This window comes from Leucoraja erinacea, chromosome 12 (genome assembly GCF_028641065.1).
Source record: "Leucoraja erinacea ecotype New England chromosome 12, Leri_hhj_1, whole genome shotgun sequence".
Lineage (NCBI taxonomy): Eukaryota > Metazoa > Chordata > Chondrichthyes > Rajiformes > Rajidae > Leucoraja > Leucoraja erinaceus.
Window position 1 is genome coordinate 2,479,770 of NC_073388.1, and position 23,743 is coordinate 2,503,512.

A 23,743-nucleotide genomic window follows, 5' to 3' on the forward strand; every position below is an offset into this window, starting at 1 on the left:
AAAGGAAAATACAATTACAAACATTAAATCAGATAAGGGTGAATTATTAACATTACCTAAAGATATTAACAAAAGATTTGCTCAATTTTATCAAACTTTATATACATCTAAAACCGCAGCAGATAACATTAAAATTACAAATTTCTTAGATAAGTGTAATCTTCCAAAATCTACTTTGTTGGAACAAGAGGAGTTAGGAGCTCAGATTACACTTAAAGAAATAGAAGAAACAATAAACTCGTTGAAAAATGGTAAAACACCAGGACCAGATGGTTTTAGTAATGAATTCTACAAAAGATTCCATGAGATAATTTAACCGCGCCTACAAAAATTATACACTCATAGAAAACACATTACCAGAAACATTAGCTGAATCAACTATTACACTTATATCAAAAAAAGATAAAGATCTAGAAGAACCAGGTTCATATAGAGCTATAGCACTCTTAAATACAGATCAGAAAATACTAGCAAAGACTTTAGCGAGAAGACTGTCAATGTGTTAGTAAACTAATATACCCAGATCAAACGGGGTTTATACCTAAAAGATCCTCAGCCAACAATTTGAGACGCTTGTTTAATATAATGTATTCACAAAAAACTGAAGAAGAAAATGTATCAATTATTTCATTGGACGCAGAAAAAGCATTTGATCAAGTAGAATGGCAATATCTGTATAAAGTATTGCAAAAAGTTAACAGTGAGAGAATTTTATCTCATGGATAATATTATTATATGACAAGCCGACTGCTAGAATACTGACTAACATGTTATCTTCAAAATTTCAATTATCAAGGGGCAATAGACAGGGGTGTGCATTATCACCCCTGCTATTTGCCCTTGTGATAGAGCCTTTAGCAGAAAGTATAAGAAGCCATCCGAATATTCGGGGATATAATACCAAAGATTCAAATAATAAAATTTCACTATACGCAGACGACATATTATTATACATTACAAATTCGCAAGTTAGTATACCAAATATACTAAATTTAATAGATGAATTTGGCTCCTTTTCAGGATATAGAATAAATTGGAATAAAAGTGAAATTATGACGTTAAAACCCCAAGAGTCGACACATCTGTTAAAATTTCCCTTTAAAATTGCAACAGAAAAATTCAAGTATTTGGTTATCCAAATTACTAGAAAATATAAATCACTATTTAATGCAAATGTTATGCCTTAATTGAATGCGTTGGTTAAATTCTGGAAAACCCTGCCGATGTCTTTAATAGGCAGAATAAATGCTATAAAAATGATTTTTCTACCACAAATATTATATCTATTTCAATCAATACCAATATACTTACCAAAACATTTCTTAAAAATATTAGACTCCAATATTACAAACTTTATATGGGACTACAGATCCCACAGAATCCAAAGAAAACACCTGTGTAAACCTAAAGAATCTGTGGGACTGACACTCCTGAACTTTTTATACTACTATTGGGCAGTACATATTAAAAACGTAATTTATTGGTTGGATAGCTCTGCCCAATAGGTAGAATGGAGAAAGAGGATTGCTCTCCTTTTAATATAGGAGCGATCCTTTTCTCCCCGATAAAATTAAACAATACAATACATAAGAAGAACCCAATTATCCACAAAATACAAATTTGGAAACAAATAAAACTAACTGAAATGAAGAAACTTATCGCTTTTCTCTCCAATAGTTAATAATCCCTCATTTAAACCATCTCTCACTGACAAACCGTATACCTATTGGGAAAGATTAGGAATTAAAAGGATTGGAGACATGTATGAAATGGGAATTTTTTAATCATTTCAACAATTACAATTAAAATACAACTTGAAAAGTAACTAATAATTTAAATATCTTCAAATTCGAGACTATTCGAAAAAACACATACAAGGATATCAAATTCTAACCCTAGATTTATTAGATGAAGCAATGAACATTAAGGCAGATTCAAGCAATTTAATATCATATTTATATAATATCATGTTAAATATAGAATTACCACCGACAGTCAATCAGAGCAGATTGGGAACGAGAATTACTGATGAAAATTTTGAAAGAAACATGGGAAAAATACATGATATACATACATAAATGTTCGATTAATGCAAGACACAATCTAATTCAATTTAATATCTTACATAGATTATATAGCAATGTTACAAAATTTTGAGATTTAAAAAATCAAGTCTGCAATTTATCCCATCAGATAAAGCATAAAAAGAAGTTTAATTTGACACCTAATTCACTTTCATATCTCAAGTAATAAAATAATTATGGCCATTTACATACTCGGAAATTAGCATCTTGTTCCCTATTGATTTTCTATGGACATAACAAAAAAGCTGAATGAAATTTTCAGTTATCATAGATTGAAGCATTCTGAAACAAATATAAAATAATCTTACTTGGATGACCTGAAATTAAAGCATATAATTAGTTAGTTACCCAATTGTAGCTAATTTCAAACTTCAATTACTAGATCTAAACATCTATCCATTTCTTAATAAATGATTAACATTTTTAAATAGCCTAAGTGTCCAAATAATATTCACAAATAATTCACAATAAAACATGATTTTTAAATCTCATTTACATCAATTTATAGGCCAAATGGAAGGAATTTAGTGTTCAATTGCTGTGAATTAAAGTCCATTTTAAATCAGCTTTCTAGTGGGTTCCTGTGAACGCGCTGGTTTAGAACATTCACATTGCGCTGGATTTGTGCCCTCAAATGCCCAGAAAAATACTGCGGGATATAAAGAGCCCAAAATGAACAACTCGCTATAGTAAACTTTGTATAAAGGGGTCTTAAGAAGCCCCTTTTAATGTAAAAATAAGGTACATACCTTTAATTGTTTGCTTTATAAAACCCTGGGGCTGCGAGAGTTCGCGGGTTGAGAGAGTGATTTTAAAACTATTATAACTATTATTCGAGGCCTATAAAACTAATAATACCTTTTGCGACGGGGTCTATCAGCGATTTTTCGTTAATGATTTACTAGGCTGAACATCTTCGATTGGAACAGCCTAGTAAAAATCGCGTTTTAAACCCGCCCCCTCTAAACAGCGCCAAAATCGCGCACACGGGATGGGGCAGATTCTCAGCGACGATTCAGGTAGGTTTTGCAACATACCTAGATTATACTACTCGAAAACTAGACTGAATAAAATCTATCCAAATATCTCTCCCATCTGTGATAAATGCTTATCTGAAAATGCCACTATAACACACTCTTTTGTCTCCTGTATAAAACTTCATAAATTCTGGAACTAAATTTTTTTAATTTTTACAAAACTATTAATAGAAGACTTGAACCTAATACAGAAATGATTATCTTTGGATCAATGGAAGATGGGAATAAACTAAATATGTTTCAAAATCTCTCCTTAATTATGGTTTAATAATGACAAAAAAACATACTTAAATTTTGGAAAAGGGCGCCAACACCAACGCTCAAAATGTGGATTTCAAATATGTCACAAACGGCATTTCTTGAAGAAATGCGACTCCACCTAGCAGATAAAGTAGACCAATTCTTAGTGATTTGGTTTCATTTTATCGACTTCTTACAAGCATATGGTGCAACACAATCCTAGAAATAAAATGTTTCAGAATCAGGTGACGGGTGGCCAGGAACATTAAATAGGTATATCGCATTCAATCTCCTTTTTTTGCTCTACTTCGTCTCTTTCTCTTTCTCTTTTTACTTCCTCTTCTTCTTTCTTTTTACGTCTTTCTTCTTTCGGGCTATCTTACTATTTCACGCACCACTCTGTCAATCTCTCCTTTTCTATTCTTTTCTTACTTACCCCTGTTTTATTATTATATTAAAAATAAGAAGTTGTATATGAAATGTAATATCTCAATGTATTAGGTACTGTGGTGCCACATTATTGTACTTACTTCTAACAAAAATAAATAAAAAAAAAAAAAAGAATTTATGATGTGAATTTCATGATCAATGCAAACAGAAAATTTGCCTTAAATTTTCATGTCTCAAATGCAGCAAGAGGTATCACACTGTTAGAGCTTCGGCAAAATCTGACTTATTTCTGTATCTTTCCACTCTGTGCTGTTCCAAGTATGGACCCCAATCAGGAGCTGACACACAAGCAGCAGAAATCTTCTGTGGAAAGGAAAAAAAACACATTTCATTAATTAATTCTTTAAATGGGTTCAGGAGGCTCAATATGTGAAGCAAATTTAACTCAAGGAACTATCTGCTCTGGATCACAGAGTTGAAAGTTTGGAGGTGGAAGACATAAGATCCATGCGAGTTTGTGTTACTCAGAGACCTGGAAAGTCAATGGAAAAACCTTGAACTACATTTAGAACTCAGAAGATGTTGAGAACTATTTCATTGCTTTAATAAGTCACTGAGGCGTGGATAGATGGTGGGTTCAGCTTGAGGAGATGTTTGGGTAATCTGTGTGATCTGTAAATTATAGTTATAGACTTATACAGCATGGAAACAGGCCCTTCTGCTCAACTTGTCCATGCCAACTGAGATACCCTATCCATACTAGTCCCTTTTCTCTGTGTTTGGCCAATATCATTCTTAACCTCATCCATGTACCTGCTCAAATGTTTTTTTTAAGTATTGTATTAAGAAACTCATTCAATACACACACAATCGTCCGAGTGAAAAGGTTGCTCCTCAGGTTCTTATTAAATCTTTCCTCTCTCACCTTAAACCTATGTCCTCTGGTTCTTGATTCCTCTACTCTGGGTAAAATTCACCCCCCGAAAGGGAGAACCAAGGAGTTGCAGAGGGAGTGTTCTCTGCAGAAAAAAGTCAAAGGTTGGAATAGAATGTGACTGGTGATGGGATTATGTTGAACGTGGCAGAACTGTCAGAGTATGATACGTTGGATACCTAGTCTGGTGGGGTGAGAAGTGAAGACCAGGGGAACTCCATCTGTATTCGGTCTGGCGGGGAACTGGAGCCACAAAGAAGGCTTGGGTAAGGGATTAGCCACCACAGCAGGGGGATACCATGTTTACTGACACATAAAGAGTGTTGTTTAGTTTTGGTATCCTTAATTCACAAAGGTTATATTTGCCTTGGGCTGGTGCAGTGATGAACCCACACATTGGTAACTGGAAGGATGGAGAATAATGGGCTAGTATTCGCTGGAGTTGGGCAGAATGAGAGATCTCATTAAAGTATGTAAGATTGTAAGGGAACGTGGCAGGGTGGATGATGTAAGGATTTTCCTCCTAGAGAGGATTCTAGAACAATGGGATGTAGTCTCAGGGCAAGGGCTCAACCATGAGAGGAAGATAAGGAGGACCGTTTATCTCTATGAAGGTTGTGAATATTTGCAGTTCTCTACTACAGCAAGACTCAGTGACGTGTAGATGGAGATCAGATGGGGAGTTGAAAGTCAAATCAGTCTTGTTGAATAGAAGTGCGGACCTGAGGGACCGAGTGGATTTTATATCTTATTGTCTCAATAATATCTTCTGGCCCTCTGTTTGCATGCTTTTGAACGGTCCTTCCATAAACTAGGGTACTGTCCAATTCACCTCTACCCTGTTGTGGAATTTGGGCTTCGTCTATGGAACTGACGTGCTACAATGCTGAGTACTATATTCTGCACTCTATCATCACCTTCATTCTACCTATTGTATGATCTTGACGATTGTATTTGTGTATGGTACATCTGATCTGATTGGATGCATTTGATAAAGTCCTACATAGGAGATTAGTGGACAAAATTAGGGCATATGTTATTGGGGGTAGAGTGCTGACATGGATAGAAAATTGCTTGGCAGACAGGAAACAAAGAGTAAACATAGAAACATAGAAAATAGGTGCAGGAGTAGGCCATTCGGCCCTTTGAGCCTGCACCACCATTCAATATGATCATGGCTGATCATCCAACTCAATATCCCGTACCTGCCTTCTCTCCATACCCCCTGATCCATTTAGCCACAAGGGCCACATCTAACTCTCTCTTAAATATAGCCAATGAACTGGCCTCAACTACCTTCTGTGGCAGAGAGTTCCAGAGATTCACCACTCATGAAAAATGTTTTTCTCATCTCGGTCCTAAAAGATTTCCCTCTATCCTTAAGCTGTGACCACTTGTCCTGGACTTCCCCAACATCGGGAACAATCTTCCTGTATCTAACCTGTCCAACCCCTTAAGAATTTTGTAAGTTTCTATAAGATCCCCCCCTCAATTTCCTAAATTCTAGCGAGTACAAGCCGAGTCTATCCAGTCTTTCTTCATATGAAAGTCCTGACATCCCAGTAGGGAATAACGGATCCCTTTCAGAATGGCAGGCAGTGACTAGTAGGGTACCGCAAGGTTCAGTGCTGGGACCGCAGCTATTTACATTATACATCAGTGATTTGGATGAAGGGATTCAAAGTAACATTAGCAAATTTGCAGATGACACAAAGCTGGGTGGCAGTGTGAACTGTGAGGAGGATGCTATCAGAATGCAGGGTGACTTGGACAAGTTGGGGGAGTGGGCAGATGAATGGCAGATAAAGTTTAATGTGGATAAATGTGAGGTTATCCACTTTGGTATCAAAAACAGGAAGGCAGATTACTATCTAAATGGTGTCAAGTTGGGAAAAGGGGAAGTTCAACGGGATCTGGGAGTCCTTGTTCATCAGTCTATGAAAGTAAGCATGCAGGTACAGCAGGCAGTGAAGGAAGCAAATGGCATGTTGGCCTCTATAACAAGAGCAGTCGAGTATAGGAGCAAAGTTGTCCTTCTGCAATTGAACCGGACCCTAGTGAGACCACACCTGGAGTATTGTGTGCAGTTTTGGTCTCCTAATTTGAGAAAGGACATTCTTGCTATTGAGGGAGTGCAGCGCAGGTTTACAAGGTTAATTCCCGGGATGGCGGGACTGTCATATGCTGAGAGAATGGAGCGGCTGGGCTTGTACATTCTGGAATTTAGAAGGATGAGAGGCTCTCATTGAAACATAAGATTATTAAGGGTTTGGACACGCTAGAGGCAGGAAGCATGTTCCCGATGTTAGGGGAGTCCACAACCAGGGGCCACAGTTTAAGAATAAGGGGTAAGCCATGGAGACGAGGAAACAATTTTTCCTCACAGAGAGTTGTGAGTCTGTGGAATTCTCTGCCTCAGAGGGCGGTGGAGGCCGGTTCTCTGGATACTTTCAAGAGAGAGTTAGAGAGGCCTCTTAAAGATAGCAGACTCAGGGAATATGGGGAGAAGACAGGAACGGGGTACTGATTGGGGATGATCAGCCATGGTCACATTGAATCATGGTGCTGGCTCGAAGCAGCAGGCAGTAAAGAAAGCGAATGGTATGTTGGCTTTCATAGCAAGAGGATTTGAGTATAGGAGCAGGGAGGTTCTACTGCAGTTGTACAGGGTCTTGGTGAGACCACACCTGGAGTATTGCGTGCAGTTTTGGTCTCCAAATCTGAGGAAGGACATTATTGCCATAGAGGGAGTGCAGAGAAGGTTCACCCGACTGATTCCTGGGATGTCAGGACTGTCTTATGAAGAAAGACTGGATAGACTTGGTTTATACTCTCTAGAATTTAGGAGATTGAGAGGGGATCTTATAGAAAGTTACAAAATTCTTAAGGGGTTGGACAGGCTAGATGCAGGAAGATTGTTCCCGATGCTGGGGAAGTCCAGGACAAGGGGTCACAGCTTAAGGATAAGGGGGAAATCCTTTAAAACCGAGATGAGGAGAACTTTTTTCACACAGAGAGTGGTGAATCTCTGGAACTCTCTGCCACAGAGGGTAGTTGAGGCCAGTTCATTGGCTATATTTAAGAGGGAGTTAGATGTGGCCCTTGTGGCCAAGGGGATCAGAGGGTATGGAGAGAAGGCAGGTACGGGATACTGAGTTGGATGATCAGCCATGATCATATTAAATGGCGGTGCAGGCTCGAAGGGCCGAATGGCCTACTCCTGCACCTAATTTCTATGTTTCTATGTTTCTATGAAGGGCCGAATGGCCTACTCCTGCACCTATTGTCTATTGTCTAAAACAAAGCGTTTCTCTGTGTACGTGACCATAATAAAACTAAACGTCTCAATTATGATCTCTAACTTTCCAGGAATCTTGCAACATGATATGTTAAGGAGTGAGGATACTTCATATTCTGTTTACCAAGTTGTGTCCTCACCTGGTACAATGTGGAGCCCTCAGCTTGGACAACTTTCACAATGGCAATGATGGGGATCCACATAATGCTGAAGATGATTGTACACCAGCCGAGAGCTATTGCCCAGGTGGGGTACTCGATGAGTCCGTATGTTGGTGGGGTGAATGTGACCAAAGACCAAGCTAAGACCACCTGTTTCAAATAATTGCACAGAAAGATGTCAGAGATGCAATGAGTTAGACAATTGGTGATTTTCATTAATAAAAGATTTAAACTCTTACCACCAACAAGCACGGTGAGATAAAACACCAGCACACTCTCCACCACAGCCAGAACATCCAATCCTTCTCCCCAATCATCGTCTCAATGTCCCTGATGAATCTGTTCACCCCTGTGGACAGCAGGAATGTAGAGATACTCAATAATGTATCATCTTGTCTTTAGGGGAAGTTTAGAGTAATTGAGTCGTACAGCATGGAAAGGAAACAGACCATCAGTCCAACTCATTCACGCCAGCCAAGTCCCATTTACCGGCGTTTGGCCTATTTTCTAAATCTTTCCTATCCATGTATTTGTCCAAGTGTCTTTTAAAGCTGTTATAGTACCTGTCTCAACTACCTCCAGCAGTTCGCTCCATAAACCCACTATCCTCTGAGTGAAAATGTTAACCCATTGAGAAATCTTACCCTTTCACCATAAACTTATAGAAACATAGAAAATAGGTGCAGCAGTTGGCCATTCAGCCCTTCGAGCCTGCACCGCCATTCAATATGATCATGGCTGATCATCCAACTCAGTATCCTGTTCCTGCCTTCTCTCCATACCACCTGATCCCTTTAGCCACAAGGGCCACATCTATCTCCCTCTTAAATATAGCCAATGAACTGGCCTCAACTACCTTCTGCGGCAGAGAATTCCAAAGATTCACCACTCTCTGTGTGAAAAAAATGTCCTCATCTCGGTCCTAAAAGATTTCCCCCTTATCCTTAAACTGTGACCCCTTGTTCTGGACTTCCCCAACATCGGGAACAATCTTCCTGCATCTAGCCTGTCCAACCCCTTAAGAATTTTGCAAGTTTCTATAAGATCCCCCCTCAATCATCTAAATTCTAGCGTGTGCAAACCGAGTCTATCCAGTCTTTCTTCATATGAAAGTCCTGACATCCCAGGAATCAGTCTGGTGAACCTTCTCTGTACTCCCTCTATGGCAAGAATGTCTTTCCTCAGATTAGGAGACCAAAACTGTACGCAATACTCCAGGTGTGGTCTCACCAAGATCCTGTACAACTGCAGTAGAACCTCCCTGCTCCTATACTCAAATCCTTTTGTTATAAATGCTAACATACCATTCGCCTTCTTCACTGCCTGCTGCACCTGCTTGCCTACTTTTAATGACTGGTGTACCATGACACCCAGGTCTCGTTGCATCTCCGCCTTTCCTAAACGGCCACCATTCAGATAATAATCTACTTTCCTGTTTTTGCCACCAAAGTGGATAAACTCACATTTATCCACATTATACTGCATCTGCCATGCATTTGCCCACTCACCCAGCCTATCCAAGTCACCTTGCAGCCTCCTAGCATCCTCCTCACAGCTAACATTGCCCCCCAGCTTCGTGTCATCTGCAAACTTGGAGATGTTGCATTCAATTCCCTCGTCCAAATCATTAATATATATCGTAAATAGCTGGGGTCCCAGAACTGAGCCTTGCGGTACCCCACTAGTCACTGCCTGCCATTGTGAAAAGGACCCGTTCACTCCTACTCTGCTTCCTGTCTGCCAACCGGTTCTCTATCCACATCAATACTGAACCCCCAATACCATGTGCTTTAAGTTTGTATACTAATCTCTTATGTGGGACCTTGTCGAATGCCTTCTGAAAGTCCAGATATAACACATCCACTGGTTCTCCCTTAATCGTCAGACATGATTTACCTTTCATAAATCCATGCTGACTTTGTCCAATGATTTCACCACTTTCCAAATGTGCTGCTATCCCATCTTTAATAACTGATTCTAGCAGTTTCCCCGCTACCGACGTTAGACTAACTGGTCTGTAATTCCCCGTTTTCCCTCTCCCTCCCTTTTTAAAAAGTGGGGTTACATTAGCTACCCTCCAATCCTCAGGAACCACTCCAGAATCTAAAGAGTTTTGAAAAATTATCGCTAATGCATCCACTATTTCTGGGGCTACTTCCTTAAGTACTCTGGGATGCAGCCTATCTGGCCCTGGGGATTTATCGGCCTTTAATCCATTCAATTTACCTAACACCACTTCCCGGCTAACCTGGATTTCAATCAGTTCCTCCATCTCATTTGACCCCTGGTCCCCTGCTATTTCCGGCAGATTATTTATGTCTTCCTTAGTGAAGACAGAACCAAAGTAGTTATTCAATTGGTCTGCCATGTCCTTGTTCCCCATGATCAATTCACCCGTTTCTGACTGCAAGGGACCTACATTTAACTAATCTTTTTCTCTTCACATATCTATAAAAGCTTTTGCAGTCAGTTTTTATGTTCCCTGCCAGTTTTCTTTCATAATCTATTTTCCCTTTCCTAATTAAGCCATTTGTCCTCCTCTGCTGGTCTCTGAATTTCTCCCAGTCCTATGGTAGGCGGCTTTTTCTGGCTAATTTGTATGCTTCATCTTTTGTTTTGATACTATCCCTGATTTCCCTTGTTATCCACGGATGCACTACCTTCCTGATTAATTTTTTTGCCAAACTGGGATGAACAATTGTTGTAGTTCATCCATGCAGTCTTTAAATGCCTTCCATTGCATATCCACCATCAACCCATTAAGAATCAATCGCCAGTCTATCTTGGCCAATTCACATCTCATACCCTGAAAGTTACCTTTCTTTAAGTTCAGGACCCTTGTTTCTGAATTAACAATGTCACTCTCCATCCTAATGAAGAACTCAACCATATTATGGTCACTCTAGCCCAAGGGGCCTCGCACAACAAGACTGCTAACTAACCCTTCCTCATTACTCAATACCCAGTCTAGAATAGCCTGCTCTCTCGTTGGTTCCTCTACATGGTGGTTTAGAAAACTATCCCGCATACATTCCAAGAAATCCTCTTCCTCAGCACCCTTGCCAATTTGATTCACCCAATCTATATGTAGATTGAAGTCACCCATTATAACTGTTTTACCTTTGTTGCACGCATTTCTAATTTCCTGTTTGATGCCATCCCCAACTCCACTACTACTGTTAGGTGGCCTGTACACAACTCCCACTAGCGTTTTCTGCCCCTTAGTGTTTCGCAGCTCTACCCATATCGATTCTACATACTCAAAGCTAATGTCCTTCCTTTCTATTGCGAATGTCCTTCCTTTCTATATGTCTTCTGATTCTCGTTTCCTCAACTATTGGTAAAAGACTCTGTATTCACCATATCTTTGTTTGGTCTATGTGACCAGAAATCAATTAGCAGCAAATGCTTCAGTAAAAATATCCAGTACCTCAGCAATACAAGGGGTCATGAGCAAAGGACGCAGAAGATCTACTGTGTCTTGTGAATATGGAATGAAATGGCGAAAGGCCTTTGCGGTTGAGGACAATACTTGCATTCTGTAGATGAAGTTGAGTTGATTCACATCGCGTGTACTGTCTCTGTGTAATCTACTATGCACATTCTCTTGATTAAGTATGATTGTGCTATGTATAGTAAGATTTTTATTGAATTGTAAGCAAAAAAAGGAATTTCACTGCACTGAGGAGCATGTCTCAAAAATGGATCTCCTGCCCCTCCTTTCTTCCAGCTTGCCCCCCCCTCACTTCCAGCTTTCCCCCCTCCCCCTATAATCAGTATGAGGAAGGGTCCAGACCCGAAACGTTCATGTTCTCCAGGGATGCTGCCTGCCCTGGTAAGTTACTCTTTTTTCCCCACAATAAAGTAGCACTGAACCATTCAACATCACCCTAGTAACTTTGTTTCCTTTGAAGAAACTCAATGATGCTCTTCTTGTTTTTTTTCAGACAAATTACTTTGTTTTTGTTTTGTCGTTTCCCATGTTGTCTCGGCACACCTACCATAGATCCAGCCCAGGCCGATGAGTTCCAGAAGAGCCACTGTAATGAGAATCCACCCGGCACAGAAATGATCAAGTAAGTTGATCCAGTAAATCCCAGCCTAAAATTAAACGTGAAATTTGATACATAGATAGGCAAGTACAGTACAGGAACGGGCACTTTGGCCCACAATATTTGTGCTAAACATGATGCCTAGCTGGACTGGCCTCACCTGCCTACACATGATCCATATTCCTATATTCCCTGTGACTATCTAAAAGCCTCTTAAACACCATTATCATCTGTCGCCACTGTCACCCCTGACAAATTGTTCCAGGTCCCATCACCCTCTGTGTAAAACAAAACTTGCCCCCCACATTCACATTAAACTTTCCCCCTTTCATTTTATAGCTGTGCCCTCCAGTGTTGGAGATGTCCACCATGGGAGAAAGGTTCTGAATGTCTACCTTATCTGTGCCTCTCATTATTTTATATACTTCTATCAAGTCTCCCCTTAACCTCTGACGTTCCAGAGAAAGTAATCCAACTCCCTGCAGCTGAAACCTTCTAATCGAGGCAGAATCCTGGTAAACCTCCTCTGCACCCTGTCCAAAGGGTCATTGGTGAGGTCACAGGGGAGATGTGGGCTGACAGTGGGGGTGAGGGATTGAACAAAGACTCAGTTCAGTCCTGAGGGGAATCAGGGAGCTGACACTAGGAGTTTGGATGGATGCATCCGGAGGGATTGTCAGAGCTGGGCTTGGGGTAAATTATGGGGACGGATGGACACATCACGAGGCATTGACAGATTGAGTGGTGTAAAGTGGATCACTTCATGGGGCAGATGGTTCCCTGTCCCCACTCAACGTGTCACAATGGTGGTGGGGTAAAATTCTATGGGGCTCGTCTTTCAAATCCAACCCATCAAATCCAAACCCACCTAGTTTTGGCTACTTGTTCTTTAGCGTTTAAATGATCATGGAGAAAACATACCTGTGTTACATATACAAGGCCAAGGACATAGAATGACAAACAAATGGCTATCGTCAAAGAAAGGCGCTTTGTCCGAAGAGATGAAGGGAACATGTCCAGCAGAATTGTTATGTTTGTTTCTGATGAAAGAAAGTATAAAATGAGAAGACTGATTAATTGTTTGTAACACATGACACAAATTGGATATAATGTAATCGATGAATTAGTGCTCATTATTTGTATTATGAGGGGCAAATTGGTTCTAATGCAATTTTGATTCGGAACCAGAGAAACTGATCTCATAGTGTTACCTGTGGCCCTCCTAATATAAATAGTGTTCCTTAATTAAATATTGAAGATTGATCTAAAAACATATGATCTAAGCATGCTTCCAAACCACTCTAGCCACTAAATGTAAACTCAGATTCCTGCTTTAACGCTGGATCTTCATGCATCAGTCTTGCTCACTCCACATGAGGAAGCTCCTATGCTGCTTGCTTGAGGCTGGCATTGTGGAAACTGTGGTTTGAGTCCAAGAATGAACAAGGACTAGCAAAGAACTGGTAGAAGCTGGTTTTCCCAAACATGTTTATCAATGCTTCCTGTTTTATCTGAGCATAATTCTTCTCTTCCTCAGTTAATATAATGATACTTCAAACTACTCCTGGTTCCATTCATCCTGTCCCCACTGCAGAACTAAAAGTGTCACAAACCAAGATGAGCTGTCATGTGGTTTCTGTTCTTGAGTAAGTGTTATTTAAGGGATCTGTTCTTGAGAACATCCGTTAACTGAATTTTCCAAAAGTCTGAAACCAGCAGTTTCAATGATTGATTAACATTTATTTATTGTCTTCCCCTGTAAAGTTACAATGGTACAAAATCAGAATGTGCCACATCCACTTGCTTGCTATATATCCCTTTATTTTGAAGACAAGTTATCTGTTAAATGGACCAGCTGCTACTACCATTCCATAACTTGTGAAGATGTTTGCATTTCTGTCACTGATGTTTCTGTCTTCAAAAATGCTTTAACATTTGTGTAAATTCAAACGTCTATAAATCAGGTCTTCTATAACCCAGGGAGTTGATATACTCATTATTTGATCTCCAAAGCCCAAAATCATTGTGACAGATTCTCCAGCTAGGGGTGGCTGTTAAAGTCTTAAATGGGTTTGTGTCTTGATGGTGGTGGGCAAAAGAGATTATTGGCCCATCATTCATCCACCAGCATCATTCACAGTACCTCTTCACTTTTCTGCTTCCAATCAACAATATCAGACCTTTGCAAAGCCAGAAAACCACTGGCTCAGTGAAGTACATGCCTCTTACCCACAGTTGCAAACTGACTGTCGAGTCCCAGCGTGATCAGCATGAAGAAAAATAAAACAGACCATAGAGGAGCCCATGGTAACTGCGCAAGAGCCTCTGGGTAGGCAATGAAAACCAAACCGAAACCTGAACAGTGAAACAATGGAAATGGTCCATTAAATATTGAGAGAATCTCTCTCTGACTGATACTGAAAGCATAATTTTAGAACGTCCCATCTCTGTTACTCAAGCCCTCGGATTGGTTTCAGAACGAGGGCCATACCTGGGTGATCTTCGCTGAATTTGCATTACCTGACTGAGCGACCTCTGAAACAGGCTTGTCCTGTACGTGAGCCATGTGTCCCAGGACGGAGAAGATGGCAAATCCAGCAAACACACTCGTGGCACCGTTCACCACACAGACAATGATGGTGTCTCTGTAACAGTTGTTGTGGAATTTGTTGTAGGATGATAGGGTTATTAGACTGCCGGTACCCAGTGCAAGCGAATAAATAATCTGTGTTGCTGCATCTTTCCAGACCTGGTGCACAGATGGTAAAATTAGTTAGCATTGCAAAACTCATTCAACCGCACAAAGAACAAAAATTTAATTAACTGCACACGTCAGCATCAAGCTAAACTAATCACATCCACCTGCACATGATCAATATCCCCCCATTTCCTACATATCCATGTACCCATGTAGAAGTCTTTTAAACACCACCATCGTATCTACTTCCACCACCATCCCTGCCCAGGCAGAACATTGCAGACACTCACCACTCTGGTCCTCTCACCTTGCAGCCATGCCCTCTGGTAAAGGTTCTGACTGTCTACCCTGTCTATGCCTCGCAACATTTTATATACACTGATCACATGTTCCCTCAGCCTCCAAAACTTGAAAGAGAAGTTATTTACCCCAAGATACACCCAACAAAAACAAACAAATTAGAGTATAACATTTCAGCATCTAGCAATATTGTGTCATAACTTTCATATCCACAAATGGTAAAGGTTAAAATGACCCAGACATAGATAATTACCATAAACTTCACTGATGGATCTGAAGTAAACAGGAATATACATTGTTTACTGAGCTCCACTTCCTTAGAAGGCTTAGGAAGTTCAGCACGTCCCCAACAACTCTCACCAACTTCTACACATGTGCCATACAAAGCATTTTATCAGGATGCATCACAGTATAGTTTGGGAACGGCTCCATCCAAGTCCGCAATAAATTGCAGAGAATTGCAGGCCTTAGCCCAGGCCATCACACAAACCAACCTCCCTTCCATTGACTCATTTTATACCTCATGCTGCCTCGGCAAGACCACCTGCATAATCAAGGACGAGGTATTGATTGTGGACGATCAGCCATGATCACATTGAATAGCGGTGCTGACACGAGGGGCCAAATGCCCTACTGCACCTATTGTCTATGAGTCACACCCTGGCCACTCCCTCGTCTCACATCAGGCAACTGAACCAACAACTAGAGAGTAGTTCCTGTATTTCTATCTGTTTAAGAAGGAACTGCAGATGCTGGAAAATCGAAGGTACACAAAAAAAGCTGGAGAAACTCAGCGGGTGTAGCAGCATCTATGGAGCGAAGGAAAGGGGCAACGTTTCGGGCTGAAACCTTTCTTCAGATTGAGTATTTCTATCTACCTGATTGGCAACTATCTTTGATTGGACATTACTGGCAGCATTGCCTTGCATTAAACATTATTTCCTTTATACTGTATCTGTACACTGGATAGCTCAATTCCCATCATGCATTGTCTCTCAGCTCAGGTTAGCACGCAACAAAAGCCTTTCACTGTACATCGGTACATTTGACAATAAACTAAACACAACTCTAAAGCAACCATTGTTCAAAATTCCATTTCGTCAAAAGAAATGGCAGTCACGCAGCAATAGAGTTGCTGCCTTACAGGACCAGAGACCCGGGTTCAATTCTGACAACGGATGCTGTCTCTAGAGAGTTTGTACATTCTCCCTGTGACCACATGGATTTTCTCCGGGTGCTCCAGTTTCCTCCCACATCCCAGAGATGTACATATTTGTAGGTTAATTTTCTTCAGTAAAATTGTAAATTGTCCCTAGTATGTAGGTTTCTGCTGGTGTACGGGGTGATCACTGGTCGGCGTGGACACGGGGGGGCTAAAGGGCCTGTTTCCGCACTGTATCTCTAAAGTCTAAAGTGAAGTCTAAAGTTTTATTTCATTCCTCCTTTCCAAATGTTCCATACAGATCTATTCTACACCTTCAATTCCCACTTCATACCATGGAGTCTAAATGCTTCCGACTTCATCACATCCTTCCCTGCTCACATAATTCATCACAAAGTCGGGCCAAATCTTTTTGCAGCGCGACAGAAGCAACTGGAATTAGATCTCACACATGAGCACCAATTCCCAAATAACGTTCAGCACAATCAATGAAGGGAAGAAAGAAATAGTTCATACAATAAAAGCACATCTAGAACTTGATGGGTCATTCAGTGATTTACCTCAGCATCAGCCAGCTTTGAGAAGTCCGACTGGCTTCCAATGTAGAATTCAATCCCTTTCCAGGCTCCCTCCAGGGTCAGTCCTCGGATCAGAAGTACAGTCAGAACCACATACGGGAATGTTGCGGTGAAATAAACCACCTGGTCAGGGAGAGGGATTGTTAGATTGTCCTGTGTTGTTGGACAACATCTACACCACTCAATCCAATTGAAGCAAAAATGACATAGAACATAGAAAATATAACACAGGAATGGGCTCGTTGGCCACAATATCTATACTGAACACGATGCCAAGATAAACTCATCTGTCTGCATGTGATTGATTTTTCTCCTTTGCTCTGCGTAAAAGAAATCTTGCCCTGCACATCTCGTTTAAACTTTGCCCTTCTCATCTTAAACCTATACCATATAATCTACAGTTGTTAACGGATATGATAGAATTCGGGTTACGGAGACATGACTCCAGGATGGCCAAGGCTGGGAGCTCTAATTTTGCACACTAATCTCTTGTGTGGGACCTTATCAAAGGCTTTTTGAAAGTCCAAATACACCACATTAACCACATTATGGTTTGCTCATCCTGCAGCATGTGGGAGATCAGGGATATGGTTGGTGTCCCTGGTGACTGCATGAGCAGGATGTGTGTCCAGCTGCAGCTCCTGGCAGACCGCATTGAATGATTGGAGCTGTGGTTGGATTCATACTGGAGCATCCACGATGCTGAGAAAGTCGTGAATAGCACGTACAGTGTGTTGGCCATACCGCAGGTAAACGTTAAGCGGACAGAAAGGGAACGGGTGGCCAATAGCCAGCATAACATTAGGCAGGTAGTGCAGGAGTCCCCTGCGGTCATCTCCCTCCTAAACAGATATACCATTTTGTATAATGTTGGGGGACATGGCTCATCAGGGGAAGGCAGCAGCAGCCAAGTTCATGGCACCGTGGGTGGCTCTGCGGCACAGGAGGGGAGGGAAAAGAGTGGAAGGGCTATAGTAATAGGGGATTCAATTGTAAGGCGAATAGATAGGCATTTCTGCAGCCGCAAACGAGACTCCGGGATGGTATGCAGCCTCCCTGGTGCAAGGGTCAGGGATGTCACTGAGCGGCTGCAGAACATTCTAGAAGGGGAGGGTGAACAGCCAGTTGTCGTGGTGCACATTGGCACCAACAATATGGGTAAAAAATGGGATGAGGTCCTACTAGGTGAATTTAGGGAGCTAGGAGATAAACTTAAAAGTAGGACCTCAAAGGTAATAATCTCTGGATTACTACCAGTGCCATGTGCTAGTCAGAGTAGAAAAATAGGAGGATATTGCAGATGAATACATGGTTTGAAAAATGGTGCAAGGGGGAGGGATTCAAATTTCTAGGGCATTGGAACCAATTCTGGGGGAGGTGGGACCAGTACAAACAGGACGGTCTGCACCTGGGCTGGAATGGAACCAACGTCCTTGGGGAGCACTTCAACTCCCCCTCCCATTCCCAATCCGACCTCTCTGTCCTGGGTCTCCTCCATTGCCAGTGTGAGCAACACCGGAAATTGGTGGAACAGCACCTCATATTCCGCCTGGGCAGCTTGCATCCTGATGGCATGAATGTTGAACTCTCCCAATTTTGCTAGCCCTTGCTGTCTCATCCCCTTCCTTAACCCTCGAGCTGTCTCCTCCCATCCCCCCACCCTCGGGCTCCTCCTCCTCCCCTTTTTCCTTCCTTCTCCCCTCCCACCCCCCATCAGTCTGAAGAAGGGTTTCAGCCCGAAACGTCGCCTATTTTCTTCGCTCCATAGATGCTGCTGCACCCGCTGAGTTTCTCCAGCAATTTTGTGTACCTTCGATCTTCCAGCATCTGCAGTTCCTTCTTGAACACAGGTCCTTGGGGGAGTGTTTGCTAGTGCTGTTGGGGAGGATTTAAAGTAACGTGGCAGGGGGATGGGAGCATGAGCAGAGAGGCAGAGGGGTGTAAAATGAGGGTAGAAGCAATAGGTAGCAAGGAGAAAAGTAAAAGTGGCAGGCAGACAAATCCAGGGCAAAAATCAAAAAGGACCACTTTTCAACATAATTGTATAAGGGGTAAGAGTGCTGTAAAAACAAGCCTGAAGGCGTTATGTCTCAATGTAAGGAGCATTCGTAATAAGGTGGATGAGTTGAATGTGCAGATAGCTATTAATGACTATGATATAGTTGAGATCACCGAGACATGGCTCCAGGGTGACCAAGGCTGGGAGCTGAACATCCAGGGATATTCACTATTCAGGAGGGATAGACAGAAAAGGAGAAGGAGGTGGGGTAGCGTTGCTGGGTAGAGAGGAGATTAACACAATAGAAAGGAAGGATATTAGCTTGGAGGATGTGGAATCGATATGGGTAGAACTGCGAAACACTAAGGGGCAGAAAATGCTAGTGGGAGTTGTGTACAGGCCACCTAACAGTAATAGTGGAGTTGGGGATGGCATCAAATAGGGAATTAGAAATGCGTGCAACAAAGGTAAAACAGTTATAATGGGCGACTTACATATTGATTGGGTGAATCAAATTGGCAGGGGTGCTGAGGAAGAGGATTTCATGGAATGTATGCGGGATAGTTTTCTAAACCAACATGTAGAGGAACCAACGAGAGAGCAGGCTATTCTAGACTGGGTATTGAGTAATGAGGAAGGGTTAGTTAGCAATCTTGTTGTACGTGGCCCCTTGCGCAAGAGTGACCATAATATGGTTGAGTTCTTCATTAGGATGGAGAGTGACATCGTTAATTCAGAAACAAAGGTCCTGAACCTAAAGAAAGGTAACTTTGAGGGTATGGAACGTGAATTGGCCAAGTTAGACTGGCAATTGATTCTTAAAGGGTTGAAGGTGGAGAAGCAATGGAATGCATTTAAAGACTGCATGGATTAACAACAACAATTGTTCATCCCAGTTTGGCAAAATAATAAATCAGAGAAGGTGGTGCATCTGTGGATAACAAGGGAAATCAGGGATAGTATCAAAACAAAAGGTGAAGCATACAAATTAGCCAGACAAAGCAACCTACCAGAGGACTGGGAGAAAATTGCAGTCCAGCAGAGGAGGACAAAGGGCTTAATTAGGAAAGCGAAAATAGATTATGAAAGAAAACTGGCAGGGAACATAAAAACTGACTGCAAAAGCTTTTATAGATATGTGAAGAGAAAAAGATTAGTTAAAACAAATGTAGGTCCCTTGCAGTCAGAAACGGGTGAATTGATCATGGGGAACAAGGACATGGCAGACCAATTGAATAACTACTTTGGTTCTGTCTTCACTAAGGAAGACATAAATAATCTGCCGGAAATAGCAGGGGACTGGGGGTCAAATGAGATGGGGGAACTGATTGAAATCCAGGTTAGCCGGGAAGTGGTGTTAGGTAAATTGAATGGATTAAAGGCCGATAAATCCCCAGGGCCAGATAGGCTGCATCCCAGAGTACTTAAGGAAGTAGCCCCAGAAATAGTGGATGCATTAGTGATAATTTTTCAAAACTCTTTAGATTCTGGAGTGGTTCCTGAGGATTGGAGGGTGGCTAATGTAACCCCACTTTTTAAAAAGGGAGGGAGAGGGATAATGGGGAAGATTGTTCCGATGTTGGGGAAGTCCAGAACAAGGGGTCACAGTTTAAGGATAAGGGGGGAAGACTTTTAGGACCGAGATGAGAAGAACATTTTTCACACAGAGAGTGGTGAATCTCTGGAATTTTCTGCCACATAAGGTAGTGAGGCCGGTTCATTGGCTATATTTAAGAGAGAGTTAGATGTAGCCCTTGTGGCTAAAGGGATCAAGTGGTGGGAATGGAGAGAAGGCAGGTACAGGATACCGAGTTGGATGATCAGTCATGATCATATTGAATGGCGGTGCAGGCTCGAGGGCAGAATGGCCTACTCCTGCACCTATTTTCTATGTTTCTATATACATTCTACTTGTAACATTCGCACAAATGTCCTGGAGATTAGTCAAGCGTGATATCCCCTTCATAAATCCATGCTAACTTGGACCGGTCCTGTCACTGCCTTCCAAATGCGCTGCTATGAGATCTTTAATAATCAACTCGAGCATCTTTCCCACCACTGACAGAAGACTGACCTTCTACCGCCCACCATCCTGGACCCGATTTAAAGACCACATGAATGAACCCCAAAAATTGTTCATCCCTGTCTGGCGAAAAAATAACTAAGGGAAGGCAGCTCAACCGTGGCTAACAAAGGAAATGAAGGGTAGGGGTATACATTGGCCAGAGGAAGCAGTAAACCAGAGGACTGGGAGAAATTAAAAACTCAACAGAGGAAGACAAAAGGGTTAAATTAGAGGGGGGAAAAGAGCATGATAGGAAGCTTGCAGGGAATATAAAAACTGACTGTAAAAGCTTCTTTAGATATGTAAAAATGAAAAGATTAGTGAAGACAAATGTGGATCCCTTACAATCTGAGAGGTGAATTTATAATGGGGAACAAGGAAATAGCAGAACAGTTAAATGAGGAGACAATAGACAATAGGTGCAGGAGTAGGCCACTCGGACCTTCAACCCAGCACCACCATTCAATGTGATCATGGCTCATCATCCCCAATCAGTACTCCAGTCCTGCCTTCCCCCATATTCTAGCTCTCTCTTGAAAGTATCCAGAGAACCGCCCCCCACCGCCCTCTGAGGCAGAGAATTCCACAGACTCACAACTCTCTGTGAGAAAATGTCTTTCCTCATCTCCATTCTAAATGGCTTACCAGTTATTCTTAAACTGTGGCCCCTGGTTCTAAACTCCCTCAACATCAGGAACAAGTTTCCTGCCTCTAGCATGCCCAAACCCTTAACAATCTTATATGTTTCAATAAGATCCCCTCTCATCTTTCTAAACCCCAGTGTATACAAGCCCAGCCACTCCATTCTCTCAGCATATGACAGTCCAGCCATCCTGGGTATTAACCTTGTAAACCTACGCTGCACTCCCTCAATAGCAAGAATGTCCTTCCTCAAATTAGGGGACCAAAACTGCACACAATACTCCAGGTGTTGTCTCACTAGGGCCCTGTACAACTGCAGAAGGACCTCTTTGCTCCTATACTCAACTCCTATAAAGACCAACATGACATTTGCTTTCTTCACTGCCTGCTGTACCAGCATGCTTACTTTCATGTTCTGATGAACAAGGAGCCCCAGATCCTATTGTACTTCCCCTTTTCCCAACTTGACACCATTTAGATAGTAATCTGCCTTCCTGTTTTTGCTACCAAAGTGGATAAACTCACATTTATCCACATTAAACTGCATCTGCCCACTCAACCAACCTGTCCAAGTCGCCCTGCATTCTCATAGCATCCTCCTCACAGTTCACACTGCCACTCAGCGTTGTGTCATCTGCAAATTTGCTAATGTTACTTTGAATCCCTTCATCTAAATTATTGATGTATATTGTAAATAGCCGCGGTCCCAGCACCGAGCCTTGCAGTAACCCACGAGTCACTGCCTGCCATTCTGAAAAGGACCTGTTAATCCCTACTCTTTGTTTCCTGTCTGCCAACCAATTTTCTATCCATGTCAGCCCTCTACCTCCCAATACCATGTGTCCTAATTTTGCCCACTAATCTCCTATGTGGGACTTTGGTTCTGTCTTCACAAAGGAAGACACAAACAATCTCCCAGAAATACTAGGGGACCGAGGATCCAGTGACAGAGGAACTGAAGGAAATTCACATTTATCAGTAAACAGTGTTGTGTAAACTATTGGGACTGAAGGCAGAGAAATCCCCAGGGCCTGATGGTCTGCATCCAAGAGTACTCAAGGAGGTGGCCCGAAAAATCATGGATGCATTGGTGATCATTTTCCAATGTTCGATAGACTCTGGATCAGTTCCTATGGACTGGAACGTAACCAATGCAACTCTGCTTTTTAAGAAGAGGAGAGAGAAAACGGAATTATAGACCAGTTAGCCTTACATCGGTAGTGGGGAAGATGCTCGAGTCAATTATTAAGGCACCTCCTTGAGTACTCTGGGATGGAGACCATCAGGCGCAGGGCATTTATCTGCCTTCAGTCCCAACATTTTACCGAACACCATTTTCTGACTAATATGGATTCCCTTCAGTTCCTCCCTCCCACTAGATGCTCGGTCCTCTTGTATTTCCTGGAGATTGTTTGTGTCCTTCTTAGTGAAGACAGAACCAAAGTACTCATTTAACTGTTCTGCCATTTCATTGTTTCCCAATATCAATTCACTTGTCTCTGATTGCAAGGGACCTACATTCAGCTTCACTATTTTTTCCCTTTTTACATAACTAAAAAAAACTTTTAATCATTTTTTAGATTCCACACAAACTTTCTTTCTTGCTCTTTTCCCCCAATTTAATTAGCCCTTTGTCCTCCTCTGTTGAGTTCTGAATGTCTTCCGTCCTCAGGTTTGCCGCTTCTTCTGACCGATTTATATGCCTCTTCCTTGGCTTTAAAACTATCCTGGTTTCCCTCGTCAGCCACAGTTGAGCCACCTACCCAGTTATATTTTTTCGTCAGACAGGAATGAACAATATCTGGAGATTTCTTTAAATCTTCGCCATTGCAAATCCACTATCAACCCTTTAAGTTTAATTTGCCTGTCTATCCTAGCCACTTCCCGTCTCATACCATCAAAGTCTCCTTTATTCAAGTTCAGGACCTTAGTTTCTGAATTCTCCGTGTCACTCTCCATTCTAATGCAGAATTCCACCATATTATGGTCACTGTTGCCCAAGGGGTCCTTGCACAACAAGATCGCTAACTAATCCTTCCTAATTACACAATACCCAGTCTAGGATGGCCTGCTCTCTAGTCAGTTAAAAAACCCATCCCTTAT

General features: G+C 41.7%; 1 protein-coding gene across 1 annotated transcript in view; it reads right to left on the reverse strand.

Moving 5' to 3' along the window:
- Positions 1–1,889: 1,889 nt before the first annotated feature.
- Positions 1,890–23,743, reverse strand: part of LOC129701993 (sodium- and chloride-dependent neutral and basic amino acid transporter B(0+)-like) — a 34,683-nt gene continuing 12,829 nt past the window's right edge. The window contains exons 7-14 of the mRNA XM_055643456.1: positions 16,917–17,057; positions 14,717–14,945; positions 14,426–14,551; positions 13,118–13,236; positions 12,146–12,245; positions 8,384–8,493; positions 8,124–8,294; positions 1,890–4,114 (exon numbers count right to left, since the gene is read on the reverse strand). Coding sequence (XP_055499431.1) covers positions 4,004–4,114; positions 8,124–8,294; positions 8,384–8,493; positions 12,146–12,245; positions 13,118–13,236; positions 14,426–14,551; positions 14,717–14,945; positions 16,917–17,057 — 1,107 coding nt within the window. The 3' untranslated portion in view covers positions 1,890–4,003. The remainder of the gene's footprint in view (positions 4,115–8,123; positions 8,295–8,383; positions 8,494–12,145; positions 12,246–13,117; positions 13,237–14,425; positions 14,552–14,716; positions 14,946–16,916; positions 17,058–23,743) is intronic.